The sequence below is a fragment of the Eleginops maclovinus genome, chromosome 23 (assembly GCF_036324505.1).
Source record: "Eleginops maclovinus isolate JMC-PN-2008 ecotype Puerto Natales chromosome 23, JC_Emac_rtc_rv5, whole genome shotgun sequence".
Taxonomy (NCBI): domain Eukaryota; kingdom Metazoa; phylum Chordata; class Actinopteri; order Perciformes; family Eleginopidae; genus Eleginops; species Eleginops maclovinus.
In genome coordinates, this window is record NC_086371.1 from 26,918,007 (window position 1) to 26,930,025 (window position 12,019).

General features: G+C 42.9%; 1 protein-coding gene across 2 annotated transcripts; it reads left to right on the forward strand.

The window, feature by feature from the left end:
- Positions 1-8,876: 8,876 nt before the first annotated feature.
- LOC134859749 (E3 SUMO-protein ligase ZBED1-like) lies at positions 8,877-11,263 on the forward strand. 2 transcript variants are annotated; one of them, XM_063876436.1, is made up of 3 exons: positions 8,877-9,062; positions 9,888-10,507; positions 10,678-11,263. In XM_063876436.1, the coding sequence occupies exons 1-3, from the start codon at positions 8,909-8,911 to the stop codon at positions 11,080-11,082; spliced, it is 1,179 nt and encodes a 392-aa protein (XP_063732506.1). In that variant the 5' UTR covers positions 8,877-8,908; the 3' UTR covers positions 11,083-11,263. The 2 variants fall into 2 exon arrangements, with proteins under 2 accessions (XP_063732506.1, XP_063732505.1); XM_063876435.1 differs by having other exon boundaries at positions 8,960-9,252.
- The last annotated feature ends 756 nt before the right edge of the window (positions 11,264-12,019 follow it).

Below are 12,019 nucleotides of genomic sequence, written 5' to 3' on the forward strand. Positions count from 1 at the left end.
GAGAACAATGAAGCACATCACACAGATATCGTTTGGCTAGAGGCTTACAGCTTCTTTGCTTTGATTCTGACTGTTCTACATAAAGTATTTGTGTTCTTTTCATTTAATTAAACTACATAGAAATGTTTGCACCATAGGCAGTTGATGTTAAGTTGCAATATTTGTGTCAGTGTCTACCTCTCGAATCAAACAGGTTTGCAGGATGCTAACAAACTCTATTTCCGATGTGAAAGCTTTTTTGGAGAGAACTGAAAACGACTTGTTTCGTTTGTTTGTTTCATGAATTCAAAGTGGAACTGGACTTTAAAGTATCATTTGACCTTCTAAAAACACACTCATTCACTTTATTGCCAAATGTAGATGATACAATCGATACAACTCTCATATCTGTCGAATAAATATGAATAGACAGCCAGGGGGTGGTTAGCTCTGCTTAGCTAATCTTAGCGTAAAGTCTTTAGGTAGAGGGGAAATCATTAGCCTCCTTTCTTGATATTTTCAGTTTTTTGTTCCTTACAGGCATAGCTAAGCTAACCATCTGGTATCATACTAACCAAATGGGAGAGCAGTAGATGGTGGTTTTAGAAGTTAACAAAAACAACTTGTTTCATTTAGTTTGTTTTATAAATTGAAAGCAGAACTGGGCTGAAAATAATATTTAAAGGTCTCCTATTATGCTATAGTTGAACAATATAGTGTAGGCCAACATGTATACAAAACATGTCTGTGAAGTGTTCTGCTCAAAATACCAAACATCACCCATTGTAGCATGCCTCACGCCCCTCTATTTCAGCCCTGTTCCTGAAGTGGTGATTCTGTGACTGATTCTGCTTTAAGTAAGAGCTGAGCTGAAGCTGGCCACGCCCCTTTGCAGCATCATGCAGCTCTTCAGGAAAAGATACTCAAGTAAACGCTGCCGTGATTAAACTCCATATTATGTTCCAAACCACATCCAGCATTTTTTTTTCTGAAACACTTCTCTGTGTTTACCACAACAGAGACATTATATGTATTATATATATACAAGTCCCCTCCTGCAGACATCCTGCTGAACACACAGACACACAGAGGTGCTGCAGAGGGGATTCAGCTCGCGACTGTATATGGGGGATGATAGGTTGAAACGTGTCACGGGACGTTGCCAGGAGTTTAATGTAAAGCCAGCCCACATTTCCGATATGATGTCATAACCGAAGCAAATGTGGATCACCTTGTTTGTACCCCCATTTTTAGAGATGTGGGTAAGGAGGAAAAAGAGAGGGTTGTAATTTTTTTACACTTTCTGAGTCTCCTTACACACCGGGGACACATATTTATGTTTAAAATACATCAAAAAGTGCATTTGGCATAATAGGGGACCTTTCAGAAACAGTGTTATTTACTTTTTTGAGGACAATTTAATGATTAAATCGAGACAACTCTCATAGCCTATCTGTATGATGAATATGAAGAGACAGCTAGGAGGTAGTTAGCTTAGCTTAGCCAAGCTTAACTTAGCCATTTCTTCCCTATTTACATATTTCAATAAATTAGAATATTAAGTCAATTAAGGAAATTATACTCATATATTGTATGGATTCATTACACATGAAGTGAAATCTTTCAAGCCTTTGTTTGACTTAATCTTGATGACTACGGCTTACAGCTAATGAAAACCCAAAAATCAGTATCTCAGAAAATTAGAATACTGTGAAAAAGTTCAATATTGTAGACTCACGGTGTCACTCTAATCAGCTAATTAACTCAAAACACCTGCAAAGGTGTCCTGAGCCTTTAAATGGGTCCTCAATCTAGTTCAGTAGGCTTCACAATCATGGGGAAGACTACTGACTTGAAAGTTGTCCAGATAACCGTCATTGACACCCTCCACACGGAGGCTGAGCCTCAAATGGTCATTGCTAAAGAAGCTGGCTGTTCACAGAGTGCTGTATCCAAGCATATTCATAGAAAGTTGAGTGGTAGGACAAAGTGTGGTAGGAAAAGGTGCACAAGCAACAGGGATGACCGCAGCCTTGAGAGGATTGTCAAGCAAAGGCCATTCAACAATTTGGGGGAGCTTCACCAGTGCCACAGGCTGACCGCCTCCATGCCGCGTCGCATTGATGCAGTAATTCATGCAAAAGGAGGCCCAACCAAGTACTGAGTGCATACATACGAACATTACTTTCAGAAGGCCGACATTTCTGTCATAAACATTTTTTGGTTTTTATTGGTCTTATGTCATATTCGAAAGAGATACAGCTTTTTGGGTTTTAATTGACTGTAAGCCGTAGTCATCAAGATTAAGACAAATAAATGCTTGAAATATGTCACTTTGTGTGTAATGAATCCATGTAATATATGAGTTGATTTTTTTTTAATTAACTTAATGAAATAAATGAACTTTTCCGCAATATTCTAATTTATTGAGCTGCATGTGTATGTACAGAACAAATGGCTAGCCTCCTTTCTTTTTCTTTAGTTAATTAGTTTGTGTTTACCTTTTCAGGCCTTCTAGGCTTTGCTAAGCTAAATTAACCATCTAGCTTCCTAATTACCAATTGTAAGAGTGGTAGGCTTTTCAGAAATGGCACTAATTACTTGTTGCATATGTTTGTTTCATACATTTAAAGGGGAACTGAATTCAAAACAAGAGTTTGACTCACTCTATTGACAATCTGTCTAGAAATATGAAGATACAGGTGGTTAGCTTCGCTTAGCACCAAGTCTTTCAGTTATGTAGAATGGGTCGCAAAGGTTTTTGTTGTTTCCAGGATTTATGCTAAGCTAAGCTAAAAATCTACCTTGATAATTGACTTCCAAATGAGAGTGGTGTCCAACTTTTCATTGAAGTTGTATGAGTACACTTCCCAAAATATCAACTAAATACATTTTAAAAAAGTCTTTAAGAAAAAACGGAGTCATGTGAAATGTGTCTACTTGAATTTAAACAGAAAATAACACTAGACTGAAGTATATTTAACCTTGTTTTGATCAGGACTTATTTTGCTGCTTGGTGAACGTCCATGCATTTCAGAATCCATGACGCTTCTGGAATTACCTTTAAAGAAAAATAAATGATTGAAGCAAATAATGTGCTACTATGTAACTAGTTGTTTGAATTCACATGAGCACATGTACAGCTTCGCCAACAGTAATTGACTTGAATACATTTCCTGAATGAATATAGTGCACAGAACTGATACCAACAGGCGTACGGCTAGGCTTTTCTGATACTGTATCATTAAAAGCTACTGTAATTTGTGCCGGTGTTCAGTACCTTTGTCTCCTATGGAAGGGAAATTGAACACCTGTCTGTAGATTGTAGTTATTTGCAATGAGCAACCAAGTCCTGGGCTTTTATTCCTCAGTCTTGTTGTTTGCAGTACATTGGTTGTTACTGTAGGGTGCTTGTTAGTGGTATATATTGAATTGCAAATCGCTGCAAAGAAAATAACAGTGAGATCCAGGCTATGATCAAAACATCCATGTTTGCATCTCCCCCTCCATTCTGCCTTATTCCCATTCAGGGTCACAGGCAGAGAGAAGCACCAAGTCCCAGTGTACTGATCAAAACTGAAACACAATATTCAGCCTCACAACTCACACATCCATATGATTTTTTTCTTTTTAAGAAACAAAAAGCTGAGACTCCAAAAAGGGGGGAAACCCCCCAAACAAAAATAGGGCCCCTTTTAAACCATAAAGAAACAAACTCATAAAAGCAAGAATCCTGCAAGTACATTAGCTTGAAATATACCAAACACAAGTCCTATTTTCAAAAAGTTATAATTATTCTTTATTGTCCAAGGTGCAGTTTAAACAGGCAGGTGTTCAGTATGCGAGAAAATATGTGGATTGTTATACTTTATTTACACTCTAGCTGTTTACTTATTTCATCTTGTTTTAAATAACTTCATCTCGTTCTCATTATCTTCCTCTTTGAAGGAGTTCCCAGCTGCCATCTCATGTATTGTTGGAATACTCTGATCCATAGATCTGCACAATTTAGCCAAAAACGAGTCAGCTCAGATATTAGCTTAAAGAGCATATCTTGAACAGAATGCCTTGTGAAATTGAATCATTTTCCATGGATGAACTACTCAGGACAGATGGATTAATGAAAGTAAACAAGCTGTATTTACAATCTTCAAATCTACTCATGACATTTAGGTATATTTTCATAATGTTGGTAGCCTATGTTTAATTGCTGTAAGATTAAGCAAGCTTTGAGAAACCCTGCCAGAATGTTGATTAAAATTGATTTAGCACAGCGCTGGGACCAATTTGTTCTGTTGAAGTGTCTTCTGTCCATCTGCATGTGAGAAAGGGAAATAATGGAACATGCTGTTCCTTCAAGGGAGGGTTGAAGAGGAGAGAGGTGGAAAGTTGATCTGATCCCTTTTTTAAAAAGTTGTTTTATTAAAACGTTTATCCTTTTACAGTTTGTCAATTAACTTGGAAAACAAACAGCTGTAGCTGTATTAACCCAAATATCTGCCTACACAGTGAGTGACAGTCAAATAACTTAATGGGAAATTAAGTGAAATCTGTTGGACATTTATTTTTATTTTTAGGAAAGGGTTTATGTGTTTGCGTCGAGTCAAGTTGCTTTTAAAGACATGGAGTTTTTAAACCAAAAAACACGTCTACTGGTGAGTAATGTGTTTTTACTTCATGTTTCACCTTTGTGTTAGCTAACAGATAAATAACAGAGTAACAGTACCACAAGTAGAGGAGAGACATTAAGCTAGCTAACTGTAATGTTAGCTAAACAGAAATAGCTTTTTGTTGGCTAACAATAGCTAAACTTATCCAACATAACCTCCTGGTCTGAGCAGAACATGGCTGTAGCAACTTAACATTTTAACGCATTGAATTGAAAAAACTTGTGTTTCGAGTTCTTTCAAAAGCTATATAGTAAAATTAAATTGCTTTCATTGTTATGCTGGATTAATCCAATCTTAATGAAATCTTAATTCCATCATCATTTATGACATGAATATTTGAATTGGTGTTGTTACCCATTTTAGGTCCATAATTCACCTTCCTGTTGTTCTGGTTTGGTCTCCATATGTGGCTCTTAAAGGGACAGTGTATATGAAGTATTAGCATCTAGAGTTTCAGCGGCTGATTGCTACCAACTGAATACCCACTCTGCTTATGTTTCCTTTCTGCCAACTGTTGAACTGTGGGATCTTTAATGACCATCACCCGCTCAGAAGTAGTCTTTACTATAACACGACTATAGGAGCTAAACAATTCACAATCTGGAAGAAGTGAAACCATGGTTTTACAAACGCGCCTGAGAACTACTGTCGCCATCAGGTAATGTAAAATGCTGTAGAACTTTTTGTTACTCCATTCTGAGCTACTGTAGAAAATAGCTGTCACGATACGCACACACTGTGTCACTTATCGTGTAGTTTATTAGGGCTTTGGATTAACACGTTACAAACTGCATTGCGGAGCTAACTCACGCGTGTCTCTATAACTTGTTCAACTGTACAGCAGAGACCGGAACTACGTCACTGCGTAATATAACTGATAACGTTCATACCATCATTACATTACATCTCCCCCTTTTGAGACAATAAACTAAAAGTAACCTTTACCAGAACTGAGTCCATTCAGAGTATCCTAAAACATAAATAAACAATACTTACTCCAATTGCAGATTCAGGTAAGTAAATTAAGTCTTAATCAAAATTAAATCTATTTTTACCAAGAGCAATTTCTTCTCATTTTTTTTCCAGAACCCATTCCCCATTCATACTACTGTACTGTAGTATTTGTAACACATTAATATAAACATTACCCTTAAGTGTATTAGCAACATTAACTGCAGAAAACATTTCTTTCTTTCTCCTCCTTTTTTTTTTTTTTACATTTTGTCCATTGAACTAAATCTGTTTCAGTAGGGAAACCTGAAAAAAAAAAAAGATTAGGCATTAGCAATAAAGCAGTCAGCAGTCATAAATCACTCATTGAGTCTGAACCGGAGAGGTGGTCTGATTTCACGGCCCCTGGAGGTCAGTCTGGCTGTGCCACTGGACAGAGTAGGCCATGCCGGTGTTCCCTGTGTAGTCTCTGGTGTAGGCCCCGGTGATGCTGTGTGGCCCCTGGTGACCATCACAGGAAGTGGACTGCTGACGGGACGTGCTGGGCTGGTCTCGGGCTGTAGTTGTGGTTCTGCAGGCCCGGTGGTCTCAGCAGGCCCGGTGGTCTCAGGAACAGCCTGGAGGTGTCTCCTGTTACGCCGCAACACTGTGCCGTTGTCCATCTTGACCATGTAGGATCTGGGTTGTTCCGCTTTCCCCAACACCTGCGCAGGGGTCTTCCACCCCTTGTCTGTGTCCAGCTTGACACGCACTGCCTGACCTGTTGGCAGCTCTGGGAGATGGAGGGTGGAGTGTCGGCGGTTGTAGAAGTACTCGTAAGATCTCTTGGCTTTAGAGTCATTTGTTCTTACTTGTTCAGGGCTTATTGGAGTCATTTGCAAGTTTTGCTCCAATGTGGGGACTGTGGTGCGAATCTGTCGTCCCAGCATCAGTTGAGCCGGACTGGCCCCCGTTGCAGCAATGGGTGTGGCCAGATAGCTCATCAGGGCAAGGTACGGGTCTGGTTGTTTCAGCAGTCTTTTAGCAGTCTGGACTGCTCTCTCGGCTGCCCCGTTGGCCTGGGGGTAGTGGGGGCTCGAGGTTGTGCGCGTGAACCCGTACTCTTTGCAAAAGTCAGTGAATTCAGCTGACGTGAACTGCAGACCATTGTCGCTGACTAGTTCGAGAGGTACACCCCATCGGCTGAAGATGGCTTTGAGGCGCGTGATGACCTGCTGGCTTGATGTAGAAGGTAAGTGTACCATTTCGACATACCTGGAATAGTAGTCCACGACTACTAGATACTGCTTCCCTTCCAGCTCGCATAAGTCAGCAGCGATCCTCTGCCAAGGCCCCTCTGGTAGGGCCGTAGTGATGAGAGGCTCACGCCTCTGCTTGGGCTTGTGCTCTATGCAGAACTTGCACTGCGTCACGGTTGTTTTGATGTCGCCTCCGATGCCAGGCCACCAGACAGAGAGCCTGGCTCTCTCACGGCACTTCGTCAGTCCTTGGTGACCTGTATGGATTCTTTTCAGAATGTCTGCTCTCAGTCCTTTTGGAATCACAATTCTGTCGTCGTACAGAACTAGTCCCCCCGCTTCAGAGAGGTGATGCCTGGCAGAATAGAGTGCAGAGAAGGAGGAAAAGTTGTGTCTCTTACGCCAGCCGTTTCGCACACTGGAGATGACCGCCTGAAGGTCTGGATCCATCCGCGTTGCTCCTCTTATCTCCTCCAACTTCTCTGGTGACATCGGCTTGTTTGTCACCACTGCATCGACGTACGCCTCGACGTGGCGCTCCGTCTCTGACTCGGCCTCCTGAGTCAGAGGGCTCCTGGACAGCGCATCTGCCACGATCAGCTGCTTTCCTGGAACATGGACAGCTGTCGCATTGAACCGCATCAGGCGCATCAACAGTCTCTGGCACCGCACGGGTGCTTTGTCCAGGTCACATGCATTTATCAATGGGACTAGCGGCTTGTGGTCTGTCTGGAGGCAAAAACTGTCTAGCCCCTGTACATAACGTACAAAGCGTTCGCATGACCACACCGCTGCCAAGCACTCCTTTTCTATTTGGGAGTAGCGTTTCTCGGTTTCTGTAAGAGTGCGTGAGCAGAATGCAACAGGTTTCAACTCACCGCTGTGCTCCTGGAGTAGTGTGGCGCCCAGGCCGTAGCTGCTGGCGTCCGCGCTGACGATGGTGCGGCGGTTGGAGTCGTAGTAGGCCAGTGCTGGGGCTGACGAGAGCATGTCTTTGGCTTTCTGCAGCGCTCTCTCTTGGAGGTCACCCCATGCCCACGCACTGTCCTTCTTGAGCAGGTCAGTGACTGGGTGTAGCGCGGTTGAGAGGCCTGGCAGGAACCTCCCCAGGTAGTTGATCATGCCCAGGACCTGGCGCAGCTCTCCCACGTTGTTTGGGCTGGGCATCTCAGTGATTGCACTCACTTTGCTTTTGTCTACTTTCATGCCCTCTGCGCTGATTATGTGTCCGAAGTAGCCGGTCTCCGACTTGTTGAACCGGCACTTTGCTTTGTTCAGTTTCAGTCCAGACCGCCTGATGGTCTGGAGGACTGTGTTCAGCCGCCTGTTGTGCTCCTCCTCGTCCGCACCGTAGACGAGTATGTCGTCCATCACGACCACAACTCCCTCATGGCCCCTGAGCAGGTCGGTCATCAGTCTCTGGAAAATCTCAGGGGCTGAAGAGATCCCGAATGGGAGCCGCCTGAAACAGAACCTGCCCATGGGTGTGATGAAGGTGGTCAGTTTTTGGCTGTCGGGGTCCAGGGGAATTTGCCAGAAGCCACTAGAGGCATCTAGCGTGGAGAACACCTTTGCCCCCGCTAGCTTGGGAGCAATGTCCTCCAGTGTGGGCAAAACATACCGTTCTCGCTTGACAGCCTTGTTGAGCCTCTTGAGGTCCACGCACACTCTGACCTGGTCTTTATTCTTTTTTTCCGCAGGCACCATGGGTGCGCACCAGTCGGTGGGCCCTGTGACATGCTCGATTATGCCCATCTCCAACATGCGCCCCAGCTCCTTTTCGACCTTTGGCAGTAGGGCTGAACGATCTATCGTTTTGGACCGAAAATCGCGATCTCAGACAACACGATTTTGGGATCGTCAAAGCTGCGGTTTTTGCTTGGTGTATATTAATAATAATAATTTCGTCAATAATTTCACATGAATGCCCAAGGCTCTGTGTCAGCTACCGATCAGAAAGCTACAGGCTGCGCGTGACCAGATCACGTGTTCGCCACCCAAGTCAGTGTGTAGCTTGTCATTCAATTTCAAGCATACTTCCCCACTGACCATACCGGGGAGAATATTGCCATGGGGTTGAAGGAGTGCTTGGCCAACTGGGGTCTAAAAGAAGAGGCCCAGACGTGCATAATAACAGACAACGCTTCAAATATGGTCAAAGCAATGGGACTTAACCAATGGACCAGACTGCAGTGCTTCGGACACAGGCTGCATCTTGCAATTGGTAAGTACAAGAATGTGTGTTTGTGCGAGTGTGTATGTTTACAAGGTTACTACAAGTGTGAGAGTTCGTATTATCTGGGGACGAAGCGCCGAGAAGTTTGTTGTCAAGCTGTCGTTAGCTGACCAACTGTTAGCGCAATGCTACTTTAACATACTGTTTATCCTAGGGAGAAAAATGAACCCTTTCATCGGTAAACTTTGTATGTGTGTGCACGTTTTAAGGATTAGGGATTAGTGAGGCCATGTAATGTGTGTTTCGGTGCGAGGGGGAAACGTGTTTTTGGTACAATAAACAGCTAGCGTGTTTTTGGTACAATAAACAGCTAGCGTGTTTTTGGTACAATAAACAGCTAGCGTGTTTTTGGTACAATAAACAGCTAGCGTGTTTTTGGTACAATAAACAGCTAACGTGTTTTTGGTACAATAAACAGCTAGCGTGTTTTTGGTACAATAAACAGCTAACGTGTTTTTGGTACAATAAACAGCTAACGTGTTTTTGGTACAATAAACAGCTAACGTGTTTTAGTAGTAGCACATGTCAGGCTGGTGCAACATCAGCTGATGCCACTATACGGATTAAATGATTTTTTGGTTTTTAGTGGAATATCTAAGAAGCATATTAATTGCTTGTGCATTAATTACCAATTACAAATTAATTTATGGGCAATAACTTACTGTGGTAGTACCACCTGAAGTCTGCTGCTAAAAAAACGTCATTGAACTAAATACATGACAACAGATGTAATCAATGGTATGTTATGAATATTGTGTTATGAGCTATCCTTATGGCTTTTCATACTGTAATACATGTAATGTTTTCCCCCAGAAAATGCTGTCAAAGATGAGCAAAGAATCAAACGGGCCACAGGACTTTGCAAGCAGCTGGTTGCGGTCTTCACTCACAGCTGGAAGAAGAAGGCGGCACTAAAACAGGCACAGCAAGACTTGAACCTACCTCAACAGTCACTGGTCACTGAATGTCCGACACGATGGGGCTCCCGGCAGAAAATGATTGGGAGGGTGTTGGAGCAGAGCAAGGCACTGTGCCAGGTTCTGTCTGAAGACAGGAAGACGCGGCACCTGGTCCTCACTTGGCAAGACACAGATGTCCTTGAATCTGTAAACAATGACCTCGGTCCTCTTCAGGAGTTCACAGACGCCCTCTCAGGTGAGGACTACGTAAGCGTGTCATACCTGAAGCCAGTGCTCCATCTCCTCAGAACAGCAACGCTTGCTGAAACTGACCAGGACACGAATCTCACCAAGGAGATCAAATCAAGAGCTCTCCACTACATTGAAGAGAAATACAGCGACCCAGTGACACAGGAGCTCTTGGACATCACATCCTTCCTTGATCCAAGATTCAAGAAGAGCTACATAAGTGAAGAGAATGTCCCATACATCAAAGACAGAGTGAAGATGGAAATGGAACAGGTGGCACAAAAGGTAAGCTTTCCTTTTTCTTTGTTGTTTCAAAATAAAACAAAGTTGTATTTGTGTTTTTTATTTTTGAACTATACTCTACTGACATTTTAAACTTTTAGACAAAATGCCTCGTTGGTCTTAATCACAACTGATAGCAAAACATTGATGCCTCTTATTACTGTGTGTTGCAGGAGCAGAGGGCTTGTGTCACAACCCATCCCATGCCCCTGAGTGCAGAAGAAGAACCACCATCCACCTCTACAAAGCGAAAGCGGTCACTGGGCAGCTTTTTCAAGACCAAGGCGGTCCCTGCTTCCTCTACTGTGCAGTTGGAGGATACCATTAAAGCAGAACTGGACAACTACCTCATAACTCCTACCATTGATGGAGAGCAAGATCCACTGGCCTGGTGGAGAGTGCACAATGTCAACTTCCCATGGCTTAGCAAGTTGGCTCGTAAGTACCTTTGCATACCAGCAATGAGTGCACCATCAGAGAGACTGTTCAGTGCCAGTGGCAATATTGTCACATGTCAGCGTGCAAGTCTGAAGCCAGCAAAGGTTGACATGTTGGTTTTCTTGGCCAAAAATCTCTGAAGGGATGAAGGGGAAGATTTATTGATTTTTGTTGTTGTTCTTCTGCACCTTACCCTGACATGTCTTTGTTCCATTAAAAAAGGTGTTCACTCTTTTTTACTTATCTTTTGTTTACAGACTAGATGTTAAATAATGTAACCAGTTGGACATCTTTTGTTGATGAGGAAAATGTATTTTTTAAATTATTATTATTATTTAGTTTTACTACCTTTACATTTCACTTCCTCTTGCCACTTTATTTGAAGAAGAAGCACAGGTTTCTGGATACACGGGTTGAATATCTGTAACTGCTGCTGATGTTGAGGTTCATAAGCTAGCTCCTTTGAGCCATTTTGCACTACTTTTAAGGTAAGACTTCTTTTTTTGCTCCACTTTGTTGTTACACTGAAACTTGTTTAAATAAAAAAAATCGTGGAGAAATCGAAATCGCAATCTCTGCCAGAAAAATCGCAATTTCAATTTTTTCTTAAAATCGTTCAGCCCTATTTGGCAGGAGGGGAAACGGCACCCGGCGCGGCGTTGTGGCGACATAGGGCTCCACGCCTGGTTTCAGCTCGATTTTGACAGGGTCGCACTGTAGGAGTCCTATTTCTCCGAATAGGTCGTCCGTCACGGTGCACACTGCATTCAGCCGTTTCACAAGGCCCATGGATTTTGCCACTCCTCCCCCCAGTAGGTTCTGTGCAAACTGTCCTTTGATTACCGTTATCCAGAAGGCATACTTTTGGCCCTTGTGCAGGCATGTGGCCAGGAATCTGCCCATGCACTTTACTTCCCCGCCTGGGCTTGTGGCACTGACTGTAGTCTTAGCTAATTGGGGCTTGTTTGGCATTTTGTTGTACGTTTTCTCAGTCATTACAGTAATGTCTGCCCCCGTGTCAATTTTAAAGTCAACTAGACTATTGTTGATGGGAAGTGTGACACGCCAATCATCACT